Source organism: Mizuhopecten yessoensis, unplaced genomic scaffold (assembly GCF_002113885.1).
Source record: "Mizuhopecten yessoensis strain PY_sf001 unplaced genomic scaffold, ASM211388v2 scaffold9561, whole genome shotgun sequence".
NCBI lineage: Eukaryota > Metazoa > Mollusca > Bivalvia > Pectinida > Pectinidae > Mizuhopecten > Mizuhopecten yessoensis.
Genome location: NW_018408109.1, coordinates 352,898 through 379,003, shown reverse-complemented (window position 1 = coordinate 379,003; position 26,106 = coordinate 352,898). Strand labels below are relative to the sequence as shown.

General features: G+C 37.8%; 1 protein-coding gene across 1 annotated transcript; it reads right to left on the bottom strand.

Moving 5' to 3' along the window:
• Positions 1 to 18: 18 nt before the first annotated feature.
• Positions 19 to 26,106, bottom strand: LOC110458379 (selenium-binding protein 1-A-like). The gene is made up of 11 exons (XM_021510046.1): positions 25,980 to 26,106; positions 14,528 to 14,697; positions 12,601 to 12,786; positions 11,017 to 11,137; positions 10,620 to 10,796; positions 8,095 to 8,276; positions 7,479 to 7,557; positions 6,240 to 6,361; positions 5,567 to 5,632; positions 2,837 to 2,982; positions 19 to 864 (listed from the first exon to the last, which is right to left on the bottom strand). Exons 1-11 carry the CDS (start codon positions 25,981 to 25,983, stop codon positions 675 to 677), a joined length of 1,443 nt encoding a protein of 480 aa, XP_021365721.1. The 5' UTR covers positions 25,984 to 26,106; the 3' UTR covers positions 19 to 674.

The window sequence follows — 26,106 nt, the reverse complement described above, 5'->3', positions numbered from 1 at the left end:
GAATTAATCAACTCCTTGTGAATATTTGTGACATGGTAATTATCTTTAATAGCATTATGACAATGCAAGGGTATTATATACATCTCGCAACAATTAATCAAACAATGACAAATTCTGGTTTTCTACAACAGTTTACAGAATTAAGTGATGTAGAACGTTTTCGTTGGTCCTTTAGCTAGTCCAATCATAAGCCTTCATTGTAGTAATTACGTGATCATCATTCAAGCTCTTATTAAAACCTAGTAATCACATGATTCTCGAATGAATTGCAAAGGCAATGAAATATTTGTAATAAGCAACATATTTTAATTCATGACTCGACCTCATGTGCTCAGTTATTTTCAAATGTATCTTTCCTGTAAATTTATATACATTGCAAAAAACCCTATTCCAAAACTAGATATTATCGAATTTCAAAGAATCGATGACAAGTTAACATATCAATAACGAAAAGCACTGGAATGTTAAAGACAAAACGTATACTGCAACAGTCGTGCTGTTCCGTGAATGCCTTGGGTTTGGTAACAATGTCCCAACCGAAAATATCACCAGGCCTACCCATGCGATTTGTTTGTCGCATAGCAGAAACAAAATGTTTATCACGTCAAAACATTGTAGTTATATGTATACATTGTTAAAATGTTTGACATGTGCACTGAACTTTGTCAGTACAATTATAGTTTTGGTTTGCGGGCAGTAGAGGCAAGCCATATATCGGAAGTGCAGTCTCCTCCGGGATATCTAATCTCATGGGCTAGCACTGGGCCGTCCGGTTCCTTTCCGAAGTCTACTAAGAAGTTAGGATTAAGTTTGAGTCCACCCTTCCTCGTATCAACGTCGATGGCTAGCATCATGGCACCGTTTCTGTAATAAAACGGAGAAAAGAATATATCGAATGGAAACCCAAACTGGGGGTAGTGAGATATGTAGTATGACACAAATTGAGGGTAGAGAAATATGTAGTATGACACACACTGCGGGTAATGAGATATGTAGTATGACACACATGGGGGGTAGTGAGATATGAATTAAATGTATGACACACGATGGTGGTAGTGATATCTAATGTATGACATACTGGGGGTAGTGAGATATGTAGTATGACACACACTGGGGGTAGAGCGATAGGTAGTATGACACAAATTGAGGGTAGAGAGATATGTAGTATGACACACACTGGGGGTAATGATATATGTAGTCTGACACATAACATGGTGGTGAGATATGTACATGTAGTATATGACACAAACTGGATGTAGTAAGCTATGAAGTATGACACACTGTGGCCTGAACTATGAAGTATGACACACACTTGAGGTAGTGAGATATGTAGCATGACACACACTGGGGGTAGTGAGACATGTAGTATGACACAAGCTTAGGTTAGCCCTTCGCCCGTATTCATGAAACCGTTCTTATGCTCGAGCATAGTTTTTGTGCCCAAACCAGTAATCTTGCAACCGGCTCAAAGCAAACCAACCCACTCAATAGTCAAATGTAGACATTACAAACAGAGTTCGGCTCGAATTGTCTTCAAATATCTTCAAAATCGTTAAGAAAATAAGATGTGTTATCAATTTATAACCAGAGCACGAAATTGGGCTTGAGCACAAAATCCATGTTTGAGCATGAGAACGGTTTCATGAATTCGGGCCTATTACTAGGACATTCACATGGGATAGTGAGCTATATGTTTGTAGTGTGACATACACTGAGGAGTGGAGGGATCTGTGGTATGACACAAACTAGAAGTATGCAGTACCTTTAATCAGAAAAGATGTAGTAGCGATACGACTGATTTTTATATATAAACTGGAGCATACATTGCTTTTACTGCCTGTATCAGCCATAGTAAGTATCCCTGTCTTACTGAGAGCAAATAACTAGATAATCCCACTCTATTTTTATTTCTCCTAAAATTCGTTTAAGATAAAATAATGATAATATTTCGAGGTTCTTATAAACCGCTTTATCACAACCTAGTTTGTAGGTTGTCTCAAAGCGGTTCACAAATGATTATCTGTGGTTATAGGGTCTTTGCAACTAGCCAATATATTTTTCAACTTCCTTGGGAGCATACAGTGTTGTCATTTCGGCGCCCATAGCTAGCATTCAAATATTCCAGCACTGCCCAACCACGTACTCATTTAGATCTGAGTAGACTGGAAAAATCGGAGTCAAGTTTCTGGCTCGTGACGCGAACTCGCAATCCTTCGGGTCCTACCACTAGACTACCGTGTCTCCAACTGCATCGTGACTGAGACATCATATAACCATTGACCAGGTAACTTACATTGTAGTTTGCTAGAGCGACATTATAATGATCGGAGGTCCAGAGTTGGTCTGATCCCGCTTAATTAATTCTGTTTTGTTTTAATCTTTATTATTATATTTTCATCAAAGTTTCACACAACGTCCGGTTTCCTGATGGTTTATTAGAATTTTAGTCATGTCTTAAAACAGTTCAATGCACAGTTCAGGTTTTGGAGATGGTACAGGGATCCTTAACTGTACAGATGTATTCCTGGTGACAGTATTGACACAGACACAGCCGACAGTATTTGTCCTGATTGTTGTATTGCCATTGAACCCAAGGAAGTAAGTGCCGATAATCCAGGTCAGATCAAGGGGGTCACCATAAACAAAGCCGCCTAGCCGACAAGGTAAATGCACATTGTACATTGAAGTTAACTCTACACGTATTGCCTTAGGAGTACGGTAGGACTGCTTGTCCTGGTGCTACTGAAAGGATGACGATACAAGTGTGTTCCGGGTAGAACTGAGTTAGAATTATTGTTACCTTAGAAATACAACCCTACGGAGAGAGAAGCAATACCTGAGGAGTTCCGGGTAGAACGTTTTGTCCCAGGATGAGAACAATGACGTAGTCAGGTATAGACGTTTACCGTCCAGGCTGAGCTGGATCATCTGTGGTCCACCCAGTATCCGTTTACCCTTGATGAACGCTGGCGCCGGTTGTGCCTAGAAAAAAAACACCCAAGGAAATTCTTTAATAGTACTTAGGATTAAATAGGATACATGATGGACTCAGACAATTCCTTGCCTCATTGTGTATATTGTATTACGTCACGCTACCACAATTGGTACAATGTTGACGGTTTTCCACTGTTATTTTAAAATCCAGATCTTGGAACCGGAGTGTTTCTCAATTCTTGACAAAGACAACATTGGTAATTTATTTTCAGGAAACGTTATTTGTTTTAAAAAATATCACTTCAAATTCGCTATGATATTTCGTCCTTTTTTCGTCAATGATTTGTACCCAAATTGGTACACCATAATATCACAGGCTCTGAGACTTGTTTGTAATTCTACTAAATGATGAACCGATTGCAACAAAATATATTGGTGTTTTTTTTTTATAAATACCACACTTAACTTAACTACAATTTTACGTATACACTTTTAAATTTTCCGGTTATAAGGACCAGAAATCAACACTTAAACATGCATGCAAAATTTCGTCGACGTATGTCGTTTTTTTTTTCGGGTTTTCTGACAGGTTTACTTTGAAGTCATCGTGTACATTTGAAATATTGCTGTAAACTATTTGTTGGAAATGCTGATATAAATATATCTATTGTTATACCATCAGAGGATATTACACAAATTTAATTTAAAAGTACTATTCCAACTAGGGTAGCGTACTAATGCTGGTAGCGTGACGTTTAATAAAAATTTAGTTTAATAAAATTAGAAATCATTCCCGTTGGTTGATGTCTATCAAACTATGTATAGGTGATTGAATTTTAGTTCAAAATGTTTTCAGTAATTGTCTAAACTAAATCCTAAGTCTCTAATTATTGAAATATGCTCGACAAAGAATAAGTACCATCCATCTGCTCGAAAGCAGTTTTATTCTAAAAATATCAGTTTCTAGTTGGTTATGAAACGGAGTATAGGGTGCCACAAGGATGTGTTATCTCCCATTGATATGGTCACTATTGATATGGCCTGCTGTGAATAGAAAGGGTCTATTGTCTGCGTTCTGCCTGATGAGTATCAGTAACTGTCCGTACTTCGACGTATATGTCCGTATATTTACATTTGCATGGCATTGCCACTAGATATCCTTCTTGAAAGCTGTGTCGTTGATGGGACTTTAATTGACATGCACAACGAAACACAATTCGTGAAGCCAATCAGCACACGACATTACGCTGTTCCAGTTATTGAACAAATGTCTGCAAACTTACGATAAGGCGGTAATTTTTCATATTAAATATATTTTGTAAGTTAAAAAAGGTAAAAGGCGGAGAAAACATAGATATAATCATTGAAGTGGGTTTTTTTATGGCATTTATGATGATCTAATTGCAAGGACACAGCTTTGCACACAAACAAACCATAATGCGCGCTACTTAATGCTTAAATATATATGGTGTGGTACCTTTGCAAAATAGTGTTTTGTGGATATTTGAATTGCTTTGGATACGTGTCCAGTTGCGACAGGCGCAAAATATCGTGCGTTAGTGATAGGTTCATAAAAAATCCTCTTTTACAATCTTTGAACCGCGAAGACAGTCAGAAATACAGTAAGATGTAAATGTACATACTAGAAATACTTTTGAAATCTTGGATGTCGTATAACAGACCCTAGAAATTTGAGTCGGTGAAGGTAATTACTTGAGAGTGCCTTTTATAGTAAACTTAGTCTGTTATTTAATGATATTTGTACATTTTATGAGTATACATTTCTGTAACATGAGCATATTCCTGAGGACGGTTTTTGTATATTTCACGGGGTTTATCTAAACAGTATGTGTGAGTCCCTTGAATTGGGATCAACAAAACAGATTGATACCAGTGACGCATTCTTACTTCTGTGACATCGAACAAGTGGATCTTGTGTACACAACCGACCGTGGCCTATTTGAACTGTTGTATTGGAATGTTAGCCCCCAAGATAAGGGAAAGAAATAGTGAAGCCTTATACCGAAGCATAAAAGAATCACGCCTGCTTCTTTTCTTTTGGAAAAGGGGGATACTAGTTATTTAGTCTTTTTGAAAACTATTTTTTTCTTTTTTTAGATTTTTTTCCCTTAATTGCCATATTTTCTATTTTTTACTTTACATGTAAGAGTAGGAAGGTTAGCTCAAACATCCTTTCCATTAAAGCGATCTGATAATTCATTTTAATCATAATCCGATAGATTGATAGAAGGTTGTACTCTATTCACATTATTTAAGTTTTAAGGAATCTGACCTCCTCTATTATGATCATTGTAAGGTCTCGTGTTCCCTAAGATCTGAACCCAAATATTTGCCTAAAAATCCATAAACTTCATATGTCCGAGTCTATCAAAATACTAAATCGCTTGCTAATCTCTTTGTTTCTGTCAGCTTTAATTATACTATTCCTTCTCGCTTACCTTACGACCATTTCTTCTGGACATTTAAATGATCTTCACACTATGAATTCACCGTTGTCTTGTGTGATATTGAACCTATTTATTCACCTTCAACTACCCGTCTTGTGTAATATGGAACCTATTTATTCACCTTCGACTCACCGTCTTGTGTAATATGAAACCTATTTACTCACCTTTAACTCGCTGTCGTGGGTGACCTTTACATGCCCGTCTGTGCAAATACTTCCGCCAAGAAACAGCTTTAACAGAAAGTGTTCTATGGACATACAAATATATCAACAAAGAACGGCTTTCATTAAAAACCTCTCTTTTAACATACGTTAAATATGACATTTGGACACATATGCTTCTATGAGTAATTTCATTACATGTCTCGTGAATTAATACCGGGTCCTGTATTTCACATTGTGATAATACAAGCTTTTGTATTACAGAAGCAGCAAAAACTCCTTTTTGGCTATAACCCTGAGGTCTTATTCATTTGTCAAAAAGACGAATTGAATTAAGAATGCACTCCAAACATAAAATCTCCATTTTACGCTATGGTAACGACACGTTATTATTCTCTCCTCGACGACGTTCTTTCCGGCATTGTTCCTCAAGTGAAGTTTTAAAATCAAGACGAGGTTAGTTGGTAGTGTATGCATGTAAAGAACAATTACAGGTTGGATCGGGTTTGTTGCGCGAATAGAGATATCAAAATTAGGCTAAAACGATCGGAATACATATATTTATCCATTCACACACTGCACGCGTCCAATCTGAACACGACACCAATTAGACGTGATAATGTTTTCCTGTTCACGTGATCACCTAAAAGTTTTCGGTTTTGTATGAGTCACTTACCTGTCCGACAAGTTTAGGATGACGTCGGTCTGTGATGTCATATTGTCTGACGTCACCATGGATCCAGTTACTAAAGTAGAGGAACCGGTCGTCAAGGGAGATCAGGATATCCGTGATCAGTCCTGTAGGCGAAAAAACCCGACTAAATGTCAGTGTCTGACATGCTTATATCAAATCCTCCAAACATATCTCCTTAACAAAAGTATTCCGCACTAAAAATGGAAAAATATGTAACTGATATATTGTGTTCGTTTTATTGACAGTAACATAAATATATCAGTACGCATGTAAAGGTATTCCGTCGAATATTTCTCTGCCATTGCACAATATTACACAATAGTTCAAGTAAAACAAAATCGAGCAACCGTTGATAACATGTTGACAGAAGTAACAAGCCAGGAAATATCCGGGGTTAAATTGAAGAAAAAATTATTTGTTTGCAGGGTACAGCGACGCCAGGACTCATGTCGTCTATATTCTGAGGGCGTGTTCTCCTTGTAGTCAGTGGCATTCTAATAACATCACAGTTTAATAAATGCTTCTTGCTGCAATGAATGTATAATCCGAGAGATTTAATTAACGTGTGGAGATTCTCGTATGAAAATTGTTTAATTGCTTCAGGCCTTACAGTCCATAAGTTCACATACATAGTGTAATACAATTATTTATAATTACATGGCATATACAGGAGGATGAGGTAGCTATACCTTTACAACATATTTATAAACTGTCTTCCCAACATTACCTATACTGATGTTTGCCTTCTAGTAGATCACATATATCTTTTTGGATGGATATGGACAAATCCGCTCCTGAACATCTACAGTTTGATGTATACTTAACTTGATACAATTTATTTTTGAAAAAGGTCTGAAAGAGGATCTTACCATATAGCAAAGTCGGCCCTGTACTTCCATAAAATACATTGCAAACGAGAAATGTTCACGGACAAAGGACAAATAAATTGGGATGACTATAGCTCACTCAAACACATATCAAACTGCCTTCTGTTTAAAAAAAATACCATTGATGAATCTTTTACATATATTAATATCTAAGAGAAGAATTACTTTGAGTCGTCATATTTTGCTTTAATAGTTCAGAAAATCACAATACGCTGATTAACTCATTCACCCCTAAAGCCACATTTGAACTCTTCCCATTCAAAGGTTGGAATAGTTCATAACGAATGTTCAGGGGTGAATGAGGTAATGGATGTCAATTACTGCATAGACTTACCTGGCATGTCTGGAAGAGCCCAACCCTGAACTTTCTTTGGGGCTACCTGAATGACCTTCTCGGCGGCCCACGTGCGGTCCTGCAAGCACAGAACAATTTTTTTTTTACTTTGTGAAAGATTCTTTGAAATATTAATCGACATAACAATGAAATAAAACGCCACGTTTGCATGACTGATAGCTTGACTTGACAGTTGGAGTGCTAAAAACGCCCGTGTTAATAATAAGAAAGGTTGTACATGGATCGATCAAAGTTTGGCTTGGGGCAAAGTTAAAGCATACTATATTCGAAACAACCGCTCTGTTAGCTTTTAATTGGTAAAGAGTTCAAGAACGATGCCACTTTGAATTCGGACTAATGTAGACCAACTATGTAACCATCCACACTTGTTCTGATCCCCGCTTATAAAGGAGACCCAGTCTAGAGATATGAATCGGAACTACGGCTAATGAAGCAGTTCATCATTTAGTCATTAGGCAATGAACATCTTATTTCCGGATAGGCCGATGAAACGTTGCCAATTTCATCTCGACCTATTAACATACATAACTTGTCTTTAATCTGACATAAATTGCATGACATACCTTTCTGAAAAACTCCACACAGAATAACGTACCTCTTTACGGTAAAACCTGAAGATGGAAGAGCTAAGAGCACAGCCGACGTAACCCTCTGTAGCCAGTGGGTCGTGTAAGAAACGGACCTCCATGGGAATTTTGCCATCCGGTCCCAGATCGATTATTTGCTGAAGTTCGTGTGTTGTCCAATCCCACACATTCAGTGCGTTGCCGTAGTGACCTGATTTAATTTACATATAAAAGAAGCAAAAATGTCAACATTTTTTATACTTTAAAAGGGCTACTTTGTCAAATGACAACCTAAAAATCGAGTCGATACTGAAAATATGCGTGGTAAATTATGGCATGACCTTAAGCCAACGTCCAGTGTGATCAGTTTCATCTTTTGGAAAAGCCGGTGATAAAAATAGCTACGACCAAATTAGCGCAATGTCCGGGCTTTTCAGCGAGAGTTTAATGTATAATACCACACAGTCGACCGGCAACACAGTGACAGTCATTTTTGTCGCTTTGAATTTACACAATACATCGCAAGTAAAGAATGTTAAAGATCATAGTTATACATCTAATCAGATATTTCTGTTAATAGTTGGATGTGCATAAAAATAAACAGACGTAATTAGAGAATGCACGCACTGAGAGGATACAACAGGGATTGTTTCAAACCACTGAAGTACGATATCAATAGGTTTAAACGTGATACAGATTACTCATAATAACGATAATTGAGATGTTGTTAGGGAGATGTTTTTGACTCAGAATAAATGCATGTACTTGTATGCTACAGAAGCTAGGTGAATGAACGGAGAATTCACCTTCTCTCCCCGGCTGGAAAGATATGTTTGTTAGCTAGAAATTTACCAACAGCTTCCTCTTAAACGTATGGTTGTATTGTTAAGGATTTCTTCATTACTGATTCACAACGCAAATAAAGCAGTGACTCTTGTCGATTTATCGAATTGTTCTTTAGGAGTATTAAAATATTTAACGTATTTTACCTCCCGCGATTCTTCTCTTCTTCTGGTCTGTTTCTTAGTTTGCAATAACGACAGATGTTTTCGAAAGAATATTTGTTTTCGAAAAACATTTATATTTATAAAATATTTCAGCTGCACTAGTCCCGAGAAGAAATTACATTCAATGGTCTTTTAATGCAAAGGGATCAATGTCACTTTTCGCATTTCTCCCTCCGCTTTACACAACGAAAGAATATAGTTACAGAGTAGGTAACGTTATACTGTTCCAGAAATATACACAACTTAAATATCTCAAATATAAGGGAATCGTCATGCCGAGAAAATACCGCCCAATCCCTGAAAGATCATTTTCACACGAACATTTGGTAACAAGATATTCTTACAAATTATTAATGTAAAGGGAACAGTTGGACACGTGCCAGAAACTCCCCTAATAGTCACAAATGATGCATACGGAAGAGATTGCAAAGCCATAAAATATATATCTATACCAATTTAAGCAAAATCAGACTATGTCTTTATTTCGACCAATCGGAAGCCAGTGCACGGCAGCCATCTTATCTATTCAGAATCGGACAATATCTGTCGTTCGACGAATCAAAGGCATGTTCACAGAGGTCATGGTATAATAAACCTATACACCATGTTTGAACAAGATCGAACAGTTTCTGATTTCGACCAGTCAGAACAAAGTTTACGACGGACCTCTTGTCCAATAAAAGATACAACGCAGTCGCATTGCAATACAATGTAAATAACTACAGACCAAAGTTGAACGAAACAGGACAATGTTTAAATTTGACCAATCTGAAGCAGAACAAAACTCTCTCGAAAAAATGTCGTAGATGCAGACTTTTAGGTCATCGTGTAGTCATCGCTTTTACCGGATTTTATTTAAAACATTAAATTAATATTCTATAAAGAAATTACGTTTCAATTACGTTTTAAACAAACAGAAAATGAAATTGGCCGACTGGAATAAAAAGGTCAAGGAAGATGAAATAATAATTTAGTCATGATATTAATTATGAACGCTTCGGCGCCAACAGGGACGTACAACTGTATCACCTAACATACGTCTGGGTTCGCGTGATGGAGGTAAACAAAGGAAAACATATATCTTAGAGTGGACACATCACCATCAGATTTCGAGGTTTTCAATGTAACAGTCGTATTATAAAATAAATTTATAATAGCATTTTTTCTTTGAAACAGTCTCGTATGATGTGGTCTTCGAAGGTTAGGATTGTAGATAAATGTATAAGGGAGCCCCAGATAACAAAACTGTAATCAACCAAACAATTGCACAGAAATGAACGCGCGATGCACCGTAGACATATGTTGGTGTGTCACAGGAAGGCGAATATGTCTTAAATCTTAATCTTGGTAGTTTAAATTTTATGTAAACCACATTATATGGACACAATATGGATCAACAAAACAAATCGTGATAGACAGACCTGTCTAAGTAAATGATTCAGAACGAAATGCATGCTTTGAACCAATCGAAAAGACAATTCACGTATACAGAAATCGTAGTCACCTAGGATTGTTATCGTGATAGCTGATTTGAGGACCAAACTGACCTTTACCGACATCGGCAGGGTCGAAACCTTTCCGGAAGTATTTAGGAGCGCCCCATTCCGAACTGATCATAACGTTGTGGTAGGGTTGATACCAGAAGTCGTATCCAAATTTGACATTCTCTTTCTCCCAGTTACCCTTGACGATAAAAGTCTTGCCGTCCACAAGTACGAAACCACCTGCAACACAATAAAGTACAACTGTTCCATCATCTACCCTGACAGATTAATAATTCAATCTACAAATTTATCCAACAGGGTTACATTGCACAGTACATCACTTGGAAACTTTGTTTGTAAATAGAAAAAAATGAAGATATTCTAAATAGACAGATGATTTCAATTTAAAGTCACTGCATCAAGAAAATTTTACAAGTGACTTATCGCTACGAATGACAACCTTTTCCGTTTCCATCCGGGTCCCCCATACAGCTGATCATGATATCTCCACTGGCCAGACAATGTGACGTGTGTGGAGCTCCAAGGCCACATTTATCGTGCAACTCCCAGGGCTCAATACTCTGCAATGTACAAACAGTAAGGGCTCAACACTCTGTAACATACAAATAACCAGGGCTCAATACACTGAAATAGGATGTACGGTAGTCTAGTGGTGGGACGCTGGGCACGTGAGTGAAGGGTTGCGGGTTCGAGTCACGGCACGGTGTTGTATCTTTGAGCAAGATACTTTACTCCGCTTGTTTCAGTCTACTCAGCTGTAAGTGAGTACGTGGTTAGGCAGTGCTAGAAATGGCAGCTCAAGCTGTATGCTCCTCAGGAAGTTGAGAAAGATATTGGCTGCTTGCAAAAGCCCTATAACCACGGATAATCATTTGTGAACCGCTTTGAGTCGACCTACGAACTAGGTTGTGATAAAGCGGTATATACGAACCTCGCATTATTATTACTATTATACTATATATGCATCAGGGCTCAATACTCTGGAATACATATACAACCAGGGTTCAATACTCTGTAATATATACACAACCAGGGTTCAATACTCTGTAATATATACACAACCAGGGCCCAATCCTCTGTAATATATACACAACCAGGGTTCAATCCTCTGCAATGTATATACAACCAGGCCTCAGTACTCTGTAATATATACACACCCAGGCCTCAATACTCTGTAATATATAAACAACCAGGGCTCAATACTCTGTAATAAATACACAACCAGGTCCCAATACTCTGTAATATATACATAACCAGGCCTCAATACTCTGTAATAAATACACAACCAGGTCCCAATACTCTGTAATATATACACACCCAGGCCTCAATACTCTGTAATAAATACACAACTAGGTCCCAATACTCTTTAATATATACATCAGAGCTCGATACTTTAAAATATATATACCGCCAGGGTTCAATACTCTGTAATCTATACACAACCGGGGCTCAATACTCTATAATATATACAGCAGGGCTCAATACTCTGTAATGTATATACAGCCAGCGCTCAATACTCTGTAATGCATATATAGCCAGGGCCCAATACTCTGTAATGTATTTACAACCAGGGCTCAATACTCTGCTATGTATATACAACCAGGGCTCATTACTCTGTAATATACAACCAGGGCCCAATACTCTGTAATGTATATACAACCAGGGCTCAATACTCTGTAATGTATATACAACCAGGGCTCAATACTCTGTAATGTATATACAGCTAGGGCTTAAGAACTCAATACCTTGTTATACACGCAACCACGTGTCAGGTCTATGTAACATACACATTACCGTAAATACTATATAAAACTTTAAACAGTAATAATGTTTTTGTTTATATGCGTACTCCCATACCCAGACACGCCTCTGTGTATACATCCAGGATGCTGGGTATATAGCCACACCCACTGTTTACAACCATGCCCTTTTTATAATCCATCGTTCCTGAGTGTAGTAAGAAATCCGCCAAAGTATCCGCCTTTCGCCATCTGCTAAGATGATCCAATGTCTAATCACTTACCGTTTCCAACGTTGGTGCCCGAGAAGCATCACCGACGTTCACTACGTATATCCGGTCGCTGTTGACACATGGTAGGATCAATTTATCTCGACGCTGGGTTTTGTCACCATGACAACTGGAGCACGTGTTCCAACCAGTGTGATGTACTTCGTCGCTCACATTAGGTAGGTGAAGACGATGTATTACCTGGAATAAATTAATCAAAATTCTATCCTAGATCCTACATTTTAACTGTATATATCAATTTTTAGTTTGTAACAAAATGTAGCACACTACTTGTATTCTGTATCAACTGTGATTATTATATTACCTGTTATGATTATTGTCATTGCGTTCCTTGTAATTAGTATTTTATCTTTACGTTACCTGTAATTAGTGTTTTATCCTTACGTTACCTGTAATTAATGTTTCATCCTTGCGTTACATGTAACTAGTGTATTGTATCTGTTCTCTGTATGTCACCTATATAATCCGTAACTGTACCCGGAATCCGAAACACTTGGAGACGAAATCTTCCCAGGAAGGAAAAGGGTAAACTATCTACTGGCCTGTTACTAAATCGGTAAAAGGAAGTTTTCGCGTTAGTTCTAGCCCTGCGGATCAGGGATTAAGAAAAGTGTACCAGCTGTTACATGTATATATACATGATGTAAGAGGCAGCTAATGTGGAAACCACAAGCAGAAGTAAATATGCTGCACCTATTGCATCATTAGAGGAGTCTTTCTATTTCATCTCTAATTCACATTCATAATTGACCTTAGCTATCAATACGATGTACAGCCATATAAAACCAAGCTTAAATTTCTCTCTACTACTTTGCGCTGCTTTGTTTGTTTCCCAAAGCCTTCCTTCCTCCTATCGAGGAATGCAATGGGTACTGCCCCCATACCGAGACATCGCAAAGTCCTTGTACATGTAGTTGCTATTCCCTGCTTGGTGATAAGCGTTTAGAGTATTAGACAGGGTGTCCATTTAGGGTTGGTTTGGTTTTGAGGGTTTAACGTCCTACCAACAGCTAAGGCCATTGGAGGGCGTTCCTCCGTGCATAGTGTGTAGTGTATGCGTGAATATGAATGTGTGCTTAATGTAGGGTTGCTGTATTTGCCTTCTTGCGATAGAGCAGTTTTCATGCCAAAATTATAGTGCTACTTCATTGAAATACTAGGCCGTATGCACCCAGCACGGTTGGGTTTGGTTCGGTTTAATTTTGTTTTACGTCCTCTTAACAGCTTATGTCATTTAAGTACGTGTGTAGTGAATGCGTGCCTGTGTGTGTGTATGCAGGAGACAGGGTATGTTGGTGTGATTACGGTATTCCGCCTGGTAACATTATACTGACAACGGGTGAGTCAGTTGTTGCCTTACATCATAAATGCTTAACGTCAAGCAGAGAATACCAACCACTCTTGTTAAAGACTGGGGACAGAACCCACCTCGGCGAACGTTTAACATTAAGGCCAAAAGTAAGGTTTTACCAAGCAAGGCGCTAGGAAACAAATGGTAGTTAGAAGCAAAGAGAAGTACAAGGATGCAAAATATTGAAACGGGGACAGCAGATTTATTTGGGGATCTTATCTTTTCTTTCTAAACAACTTTCTTCTTCCTAATGTCTCCCTTGGCAATGCCTCACTTTTGGCCTTCAGTTGAGCGTTCGCCCCTGTAAGGAAGGCTTTGGGTTCTGTCCCCTGGCCGACACAAACCCGATTTTGCAGGTGTGATTGGTGATGGAATACTTATTGGACACTTCTAAGCGCCGTCTCTCAAAAATGTCTTCATCTAGATACGGCAGCATGTCACTCCACCCAGTCACATCCAGCATAGTGCTGTTTTATATAAATGTAACGAAAAACACTTTAAAAGTACCTGTGGTTGATTGATTGATATTACCTGTAGTGGTCAAAATGTACCCGTAATCAGTGTTATTACCTGGCTGTATGTGGGTGATTTCGGATCGACGTCCACCGTGACGAGGTAATCCGGCTGCTTACCACGCCTTTCCGGTGGGACGATACAGGGAATGTAAACAATCTCCTCCCTGGGAGCCTTCTCCATGGCTTCAAGGGGCGTGGCATACCCGGGGCCTTCTCCGCAACACGCTAAAAAGACATAAATATTGTAAATATGATTACAAATATATATGTGATGTCATATCGACATGTAATGTTTAGCTACTAACAGTTTGTATGTTAATGTGGTCAGGTAATATCATCTGTAATTTCGGATCCACAATCTCAAGTAGTGCATCATATCTCAAAATGTTTCCCAATGTGTGTGCTTTTCTTCAAATGCATGGCGATAAACATTGATTGAACATCCTCGGCAAATGGTAAAATCAGAAAACATGATATTATTAATCGGTAGCTACATGTTTTGCGATTCTCGTTCATTTGTTTATGTTTTTGTTGCTTAATGAAGCGCCAATGCTTGTGCGGCGGTCATACCGGCTGCCGCTGGATAGGTGATAAGAATTATGGAACGTGCCGGTTTGCAAGAATTCCCTCCTGTGTGGCGAAACAGGCAAAACGACCCTCATTGGCCCGGGAAGCGGAAGAGTGAGAATAATAAAATATCATTTCTAATTGTCCGCAACTTTAATGTTTCTCAGCAAAATAGTTGTCAGGTAGCCAGTGCAATATAGTCGTGGTCCTAAGTCTGGTGTCTTAAAGAGTGAATAGGATATACACCTATATATATATGTCCAACGTCAATGAACTGTAATATTGATAATGCAACTATTGCATAGGGATGTGTGTCCAAAGAAATATTCCAAATGCCGATGAATTTGCATAATTGAGAGCTGTAGTTAACATTGAATGGAATAGTAGAGTAGGAGATATTACAAGACAAACCAGAGTTTAAATCGGTAATCTTAGGTCAGGGAACTGGGCAGTTAAATAAAAGAAAAATGAAGTACATTTCTAACGAATCAGAAATCACGAGTTTGTTGCGCGGACGAATATGTTCACGAGTGCGCGGAGCGCATGAGTAAATACATACGTCCGCGCAATAAATGAGTGCTATCCGATTCGTTAGAAAAACAAAAGTGTGTGGTCTTGCTTTAAGCACATACCTTGGGTATCTGGTAGATATCGATACAAAGATTTTATAAACTTTGTTATTTTTTTGCAAAAACCGGGAACTTTTCTGTTTGCCATGGCAAAGGAGATTCCCATAAAAAGTAGTTCCGGCTAGTAGGTAAATACAACATTCCGTATTGCACATACAGAATAAAGAACGTTGTATTTGAAAATGGCTTGTATTACTATAACAAGATTCAACAGGTATGTGATAAAATATTAAACTACTAGTTAAGACAACGTTTACCTAAGTGTGATATCCGAAGGTTTGGAGGTAATGCCGGTCGCTTGATATCGTGAGGTGATAAGCACGTTTATCGTCTATATTATACTTAACATCACCTACAAGTGGCACGATAGCTCCATTGTCCTGGATTTTCAGCATGAGAATACTTGATAAGAGGTTGAGAAAAACTTGAAAATGTTTTTTTTTTTTTATATGGTGTTTCTCAAAAGAGACTATTGTTTGCGCCAGATGATGTCGTGAACTGGAAATAGTAATCGTTTAAAAGTATTCTACGTAACAAAGTAGTCAATTACAAACAAATAATTATAAATATTCATGGGAAAAATTAAACACCACTTTTAAAGCGTTAATATTCACAAAGAGCAGCAAATATTTTTTGTTTTAAACATGTTTGTTACTCAATATTTCTACAGTTGGTATTATTCCTACAAGCTAAACCTGAATTTGCCTACATTTACACTTATCAAGGACGTCGCCGACCAACAGAAGTCGGTTGGTAGATGGTGTTCAGTTAACTTTTTTTATGATTGATAAAATATATAAGGTAGTATCACGGTGATAAACAGTTTATTACACTGTGTTTTCAGGATTTGTTGCTAGACATTTTTTTTCATTTCTCGCACATGGATAAAATCCCAAGTCTTCCTGTGGTGACCTCTCGATTTTATCAACGAAAAAATTAACTTGTTTTTCCCTACAAACTCTGAAACACAATGTGATAATCTATAAAGATGTTTGTGTCATCAGCATGATAGTGGAGGTTATACTTTGTTTGATTTTTACTGTTTTGCGACCTTGCAACAGGTAAGGACATACACAAATGGTGTGCTCACAGGTAATGGGACCACCAAAGGGTCACATTCACATGCATGTTCAGCGGAATCAGGACACACTTCACCAATCACATTACACAATGCCAATGATATACCTTCGAACCAAAAGAGAGAGAAAGGAGGAGAGATGATTAGTTTTTTATCTGTTACAGCTGAAAGGTCACAATAAGACTGGTTTCACGACAGAGGAACCATTCAAGAGTATTTTAACTACCTCCACGCTAGAAATATCGCATATGGCCAAAATAAATCGGGAAATCCAACTCCATCACATTCTGACGCTGGGTAATGTTGGACATCAGATAACGGAAATTATCAAAGATAAGGAGTAGACAGGAGAGAAAGTCAACATATAATTCCAAACTCCTAATTACATGTACATTAGACTAAGGGACTGGAGGAAATTGAAATAACGAAATTTTATACGGAACTTTCGTGGTATTTCGGAACACCTTGTACGATATTGTTTACGACAATTAAGTGTGGTATGGACAGCAAGATGACCACTTTATTATCTACTTAACGTTCAGCATTTAGGGGAACGGCAACAACTGATTCACCCGTTGTCAGTATAATGTGACCGGGCGGGATGCTGTGCTGGGTGCCTTCGGCATGGTATTTCAGTGAGATAGCACTACAAAGTCGGCATCAGATCCGCGCTATCACGAGGAGGCAAACAGACCAACATACACTGTCTCATGCATATACACACGCAAGCGCGCATACACTACACACATGGAGGCACGTCCTGAAATGACTTAAGCTGTTAATAGGACGTTAAACAAAGTTAAAACAAACCAAACCAGGTTGGTTTATCTTTACATTGCATTTACACCGATATAACTTATCTTTGTATGATGGAGTGTTTGATTATATGATGATCACAGCCACGTTTGGGACATGGGTATAGGTAAACCTCTGTCACAAGTTGTATCAAGTCCAGAGACACGAACAGTCGCAAACTGACATACATCAACATAATAAGATTGTTCGAATGGAACTAAAGGTTTTTCATCATAATGATCGTCAGGGTATAAACAACTTGATGGTTTATTAAATGGGGAGTTCACTTTAAGCCCGTTTAGATAGAGAAGGTCAGAGTATGACAAAGTAGGAGATGTGTATTACTGATACTGAGAGAACAGGTCATGAATATCTTGGCTGCAAACAAGACAGAAACTCTGCCATTTCATCCGCAGTGTCTTGGCATTTGTGGTTATGTTGGTACTACGTCATCAGCGTATATACCTAACGTTTGGTCGAGTTACTGATTTCATAAGGTGTTGAGAAGTCGTCTAAAGCCCAAATCCCTGTTTTTACCGAGCGATAACTATTCATATCACATCTGATTGTAAAAGTTCTGTGACCCATGTCATGGTACTGATTTTTGTGTGAAAGGACGGTAGGGGGTACTGAACCATCAATGGGAAAAAATATGTATGAGGATATTATCGTAAAATTTGTCATATCACTTACGTTTCGCATAAGTTGGGACAGAATTAATTATCATCAGGGCAAACCTGATACGAGCCTTGCAAGGACTGGTCTTTGAAATATAAACATCCCTTTATGATAATAAAATAAGGTCAGACACCATACAGATACGTCTGCCCGACTGAACACCCGCGGTTTATAGTCATTACTAAATGCGATACTCGGGAAACTTCACCAACATGATACTGGTCATTTATACTGATTTACCTCCTGTAGACACCTGTGCTTATTGTTGGTTGGAAGTAACGCTTTAGTATGTAACTTGTCACTCTATTGGTCTTTAAGACAACAATGGAAATAGAAATCGAATATCTTGATAGGAATCCTATAGCACAGTATGATATCATGTATAGGCATTTTAACTATACACTAGTCATTTGCAATCTTTGCTTGACAAAAGAAAGAAAAAACGTTTTCTAAAGCTCGCAAAATGAGTGTTCAATTACTGCTTGAGTTCAAAACAAACTTAATATTTAACCTTTTCCTTTAATAGAAATACAAGTATAGATGTTATGTTAGTGTAAACATAAGTTCCCCTGATGAACCCTCTGAATGTACATTAGATATACTATATTCGGACATACTTTTTTCCAGATATGCTGCCGTTTGCATACCTTACTTCAGATCTAATTTATTGTCATTAGTCACAGCACATCAGGATTACAGGATATACTCTATATGAACACGAGCCAGGGTATAACATATTTAATGTCTAGCATCAATGGAGGCCGACCTTTAGAGTAAAATTGCGGCGTAACAGTTGTTTTATAAGTGAACTAAATAAATAAATTTATTGTCAATATTTTGTTTTATCACTAAAACTATAAAATCGTTATATAGTGTTTTAAGTGGTCATTCAAATAATGTTTATCATTTTTTTTAACGTTTTTGGAAATATTTTTATATCAATAACATTCTCAGAATAAATATGATTTATATGAATACAGTGATATAACATATATAGGATGTAGAACTTGTATAAGGCTATTTATGTCACAACAGGCCAACCGTTATCGTGGCTTGATAGTTTTTAATACTTTATTTAATTTTTCGCCTTCTCAAAACTAGTGATTTTATGGATCCTAAGAATGTCTATAAGTTCAAGGCTGTATATATTTATACTAGTATTAGATCTTTAAAACAAATCAAGGTTAGTTCAAGTCATCGCTCAGGTCTACAGCATTATACCAATTATTGTCCTTTCCGGAAGTATGTCATGCCTAAATATAACATACAGGGCAGACAGATAACCAGCTAGTGACGAGCACGTGGACAGGACCTTTTACAGTGAACCTTTGTTACCGTTAGACTAGATATTTACACTTATGAATGTCCTGTAGATAAATATTGTTTGAACTAAAATAGAACGGTTTGTACAGAGTAGTATTCATTTCGCCATATCTCGCCATTGTTTGTTTTCGTAGACTATAGTACTACACCTGATAACAGCCGAGTGGCCTTGATGTTACAATACTAGTATGAACCTCCAGTCAGTAAGGTGTCAGGCTGATGAAGGGGTAGATGATGCTCGGACTCGTGATCAAAGTTATATGTGTGTGCGATTTCATCAGAATATCATCAGTCCATCCTTATAAAGGTTTGCACAATTGAACATAAACAGGGCATTAATATTCAAGAAGTTAAAATAACAAATAAGATATCACCACTCTGTTTAACACACTTGCTTCATTAACATTATTATAGAAAACACCGTATTTCTTCTTCTTTTTTTAATAAGAAATTAAAATTAAAGGAGAATAAGCGTCAGTCCAGTAAAGTCAGAGTAATTTGTGATTACTTGTGCAATTGAAATTTAGTTATAAGTCCAGAATATTTGGGAAGTAGGCAAGGTTTTTAATTAGATACAAATCAATATCACTATTAATGGTAAAAAAAATAGATGAAAGTAAAACGCACACAAGTGATGCAACTATGCAAATAATTAGATGGAAAATTTTACATGATATTTGCAAAAATTGTACAGGATGAATTGTGACTGTTATAACAACGCTAAAAAGTGGGTGCTTCAGTTAATCTCAAGTTGTCTTTTAAGTTATTATGAAACGTCTACTTCTATAAAGGTAGTTCCTACTTTAAACATTGTTTCGCCCCCATCAATTCTCTGGGGATAGCGAATGGTGTTATCAATGACAATTCCGTCTAGTCTCGCCTTGGCCGGCCCCGATTAATTATCATCGCTCGATATTCGTATTTAAGAGTTTCAAGGTTACGGCAATGCTCACCGTTACTATTTATCGAAATTTGTCAACCAATTCAGTGACATCACTTTAGCAAAATTTATTTCTTAATGGACTTTGATCTAGTTTTGTATAACAGTAATTTCATAGATTACCTTGTCCCCGAGGTCAAGGCTAATGTCACCGTTACATGAACTAGGTTAAGATCCACGGTTAATAACTGATTGCAAGCAATCTTGGCAGACGCGGTTTTAAGGAGATCTGACGCAGCTTTGCTTCTAATGTTTCAGCCGGAACTGACTAAATGATAATTGTGTCTTGACAACATTAAGGAAATGTATATGCTTTTGGTATAGGGCCTTTACATGTATCATAATCTGCAAACTTAACGAAGGAGATATTCATTGGTATACTTTCTGACACGTACGGTTTTATAATGTCCAAAGATAAAGACGAGTAAACACGAGCCACTTGATGTCGACGAGTAAACACGATAACATTTAAACATATGTTCAATATTGGTATATGATTTCAGGCGACAATTGGGTAAATCAAGTCACAATTGTCTTCAGCAGAAGCTCCAGGGAGAGTCAAGATATCAAGACAAAGCTTTAATTCTATATTGGCCGACTTCCCCAGCCGCCCTCTTATAATTAAAGAATAGTGTTGGCTGACCATGTCATGAATCGTGTATGGGATATTCATTGTATCAGTAGTTCGACCTCACAGAAATCACTGATAAGTAGCTTGCTAATAATTGCCTCCGTGTCTAGAGGATCCTCGATATATGCTTAATCATCAAGTCATTCAAACGATTCTACTGGCTTATGATAGGAATCAAAGAGAAGAAGTTGAAACTGTCATCTGATTACGCTGCATTCACTGGCTATACTAGAAACTATAAGTTCATTTCAAATACTCCCAATATAGAGTTATATTCACAGTAGCGTTTGAATAAGCGAAATTAAATGTGGCATGTTAAATAGATTGATTACCTCACTTTTTTTTTCGAAAGTGTTTTTCTGGCTGAAATAGCAAGTACATTGTTGTACCTGGCATATATCCATATTACATACAAAGTGCAGGAAGTATGTTTTCCCGCAATATGTTCAACAATTTGAGACGAATAGCAAAAGGACAAACAATCTCTATTCGCTAAACATTTTCCCGGAAGTGTATAGCATCACATACGCGCAAACTAAGAACACAGTTATATAAGTACAATTTTAAATAGAAAGACACTTAGACGAACTTGCAGCATACACACGGTACAAGATCCTCAGGAAACAATGTTAATTTACTTCTAGGTCCTTGCAGAAGGGTTGTTTAAGCGTGAACCTGCTTTCAGATGCGGTTCATAGGCAATATGAATGCTCACTACATTACAAGAAAATAATATGATTTGCATTTCAGGAAAATAAGTAACGCGGTTCACCTCGTTTTCCTTTAATGCAAATCATATTTTTTTCTCGGACAATCATATTGCCTATGCAAGCGCTTCTGAAGCAGCTTTTCCCCTACACGGTTTCACGTCTTTCTGTCTCAAAAAAAACTACACTAAAGGAACAAAGAGACCAAGAGTCACTGGAATGTTCGACTCGAGGAACAGCCCAAAGAACGTGCCTTTCCTGTGACTGAAATTTATCAAATATAGTCATAACATCGGTTTAAGAACAATCGTGAAACATCTTTATAACAATGGCACCTAAATAGAACCCCCGATTCTGTAAGGGGGTGGGGGGGCACACTAATCGCCTGATACGATACATTTGCAGCTGGATACAGGACGTCTGTTGTTGGTTTTACCAATGTTCTTAAAGCAGAAGAAGACACAGAATAAACCATTTAATTTATGTAGGGGTATACCCACATTATTCACCCATTGCGATATGCAGTGGGTCACAATGGGGGATCGGGAAAAGAATACACCTGCTGTTACCCACTGTATTGTTTCGTAGGAGGCGACTAATGAAGCAATTCCCTGCAGAATTCGGGATTTGCTTTTGTGTCCTCTATTTGGGGACACAATAGCGACCAAAATAAATCTGCAGCACCTATTGCAATATTGTGGATCTTTATCTTTTTTTTCTACTTCTAATCACCTTTTATTCCCTAGCGCCTTGCTTGGCAACACCTCACTTTCGGCTTTAATGTTGAGCGATCGCCCTGGTGAGAAAGGCAATGGGTTCTGTCCCCAAGCTGGGACACACCAAAGTCCTTAAAAAGTTAGTTATTCACTGCTTAACGTTCAGCATTTAAGGTTATGGCAACAACTGATTCACCCGTTGTGAGTATAATGTGACCGGCCGGAAAGCTGTGCTGGTTGCATTCGTCATGGTATTGCAGTGAGATAGCACTATAAAGTCGGCATCAGATCCGCGCTATCACAAGGAGGAAAGCACACCAACATACCCTGTCTCCTGCATGCACACACGCAAACACGCATACACTACACACATGGAGGCACGTCCCTAAATGACCTTAGCTGTTAATAGGACGTTAAACCAAATTAAACCAAACCAAAGACAGCAGGTCCCCGAAACATGCACATGGTTTCAAAAGAAAGTAAGAAGAAGGCAAGAATATCATTTCTGGCTTCTCCAATAAGTAGAAGAGACAGATGATTACCCCGAATTCAGGAAAGGCCAATGAAAACATGAATCACCTCATGCGATCATGCAGTGAGATACAGCAGGTCACAAATGAATACAACAAAAACTTATTGATTAATTGATTAATACCATACAGAAGTAAAGGTAACAAGCGTAACTTAGATGCCACATTGAAGTAACTTAATAGTAGATGCTCGCTAATTATCTGTAATTCCTATTATCTCAACCCATTTATATTTATGCTTTACGAATGACCTTCAGCATTTCATGTCATTGCACCATCTGGTTAACCCCTTATCAGTATGCATTACACACACGAATTTACGTCCTTAAGTGACCTAGCTCAGCTGTTACAATGTAACAGACGTACAACCCAACACCAAACAGAAGACTAAATCACATACTCCCAGTACGGTAGGTGATTTCACCTCCTTTTCCATTTATACACAGCCTACAAACGACATTATATTCAATATGTTCAATGTATAGTCAATACATACAGACTCAAAAATCAGATACCGAAATAATATCATAGTTGATTTTAATTACGGGGATAACTGTTCAACCAAAGGCTACTTTTACCTAGTTAAACAATTATCATGAGTGTATCTGTCAATCCTTTCTATTCAGGCCCTTTTCTATGGTTGTGAATAGGATATTGATCTAAAACATCTAGTTGACGCCGTGACAGACGCACATACTGCAGTGTGCTACTGACCGAATTACAGTTTAGGTGTACTTGTGTGTATGTTTGCACTAAACCTGTACGCGGCTGATAACGAATGTGTGGTGTAATATGAACCGATGGAAAATAGGCGTTTTACTCAAAATGCCAGAGGACGAACAATATAGTGCGATACACGTGTTTTGTATTATATTCACTTTTCTCATGGGAACCCTGGTTTTATCAGCATGTTGTGTAGTTGGTTTGGGACTTTCATGTTTTTACGCTTATTATTCAATTTGTATCTATTAAGAAATAATAAGGATATTCAATGTCGACCTTTCATTTTAAACACCTGCAAACAAAATAAATCTTCCTATTTTGTCTGATAACAGCTTTTGCGGATACATACATGCGAGTTCGGAACATGTACGTGACTCTTTTCACGATGAACTTTGACTTTCCTTTATGTTGAACGTGAATCAACAATATTGTTTTCGTTTATGTCGATTTGTAGCAGTTTAAACAGTAAAATAGAATCCATTATGATATTAACTTAACACTGTAGTATTGTTAGAGTAGGACAATAAAAGCTACAGAACCTTACTACCAACTCTACGGCGAACGTGATGACTTCAATTCACCTTCGGAAAAGAAGGTCATCCCCCGTATGAGTCACAGTTTTTGGTTTGGTTTGTTTGTGTTTTACATCCTATTAACAACTAAGGTCATTTAAGGACGTGCCAGGTTTTTGTGGTGGAGGAAAGCTGGAGTCCCCGGAGAAAAACCACCGACCTACGGTCAGTACCTGGCGACTGTCCAACGTAGGCCCCAAACCCGCGATCCAGTGGTGGAGGGCTAATCGATTTGGCCACCGCAGCCCTAATTGACGTCACAGTCGGGGTTTTGTGTTTCGTATGCTTGTCAATGAATAATGCTGGTAAAACCACCACCAGTGTCTCAGTTATACCAGTGTTTTTCTACATCGATGCAGTTTATCGCTTATACTTTCGTCTCTATGCAAGAACATCAATTAGGACTGTAGTTTTCCCCTTAAATTCAAAATTTTCCGTTCATATCGGCGAGGTCATGTCATTAAGTAGAACAGCAACCGAGGCTCAGCTGACATCACAATTATACAATTACAATTACAATTATATTTGTAACAGCTCAAGTGAATTTCTAGCTATTTGATTGGTTGGGAGAAAATAAAACAAAAATCTCTGTCACCCTCCGAAATACATTGGTTTCAAGGGGCGCGGGTGATATTGCAATGAGACAGAGAAAAAATATCACATGCGCGAAAAATGTGCGTTCACCGCTTCGTTTCCCCACCGTGATGGTCACAAGAACGTTTGACGGCAACAGCCAATTTGAACAAGCGCCGGTGCGATATCGATTGTAAACAGCAGACTTTCAACGAACAAGATGTCATTATCGAGGTTTGCTGCCGTTTCTGAGCTACAAAGACTTTTGGTGTAACAAAATAGATATGACATTAATGAGCAGGTGACAGTGAATATTGTCAACCCTCAAAAATCCATTGTCACCCGAGGCGAACAACGAGAATAACATTGAATATTTGGGTTGACAAAATTCACTGTCACCTGCTTTTGAATGTCATATTTATATAATATCCTCTTTGTCCTTAAGTTGATTTGGAATAAAACTTTGCATGATGATGAATGTGATTACTTAAAAGAAATGTAACGCACGTGTTTCGATTGAAGGTTATTTTTCCAAAATGTTGGAGCATGGGGGTCCTTATGCTTTAGGCGCTCAAGCTTGAATGGGTAGTTTGGGAAGCCATTTGTTCTATTGGCCTTTTTCTTATGAACTGATTTAATCATTTGAAGATTGCAAACGTTTCAAACATATATCATCGAAGGAGGGTCTGTTTTATCCTGTTTTAAAGCTCATATTTTTATAAAAAAAAAATGTGCAACCTCACTGAAAAAAAAATGAACAAATCGCAAAAGTAGTCTGTTACTCGCAAAGAAACTTTAAAACCCCTTCTTCACATGGTTATATTTCATTATTCTTAATTTGTAACAAAGGCTTCTGGCTTCTTGCATATTCTTTAAAAATATATCATTTTCTAAAATACATTTTATGCATTAGTTCAAAATCAATAAATACAATATACTCTTAAAGTTAAAATTCTAAACACAAATCTTACTAAACTGTCAACACGAGGCTGATTTTCACTTACATTTTTAGATAAGTCTACATGTTAATACTACACGTACTCACCCATTATACGGTGTTAAAACAATGTCTAGTGTGTCCACACGTACGACCGAACTGTACTGACAGACTCGCTGTCCTTATGGATACACAGCTCACGTTCGCAACGAGACCTCAAGGAGATATCCGGCTT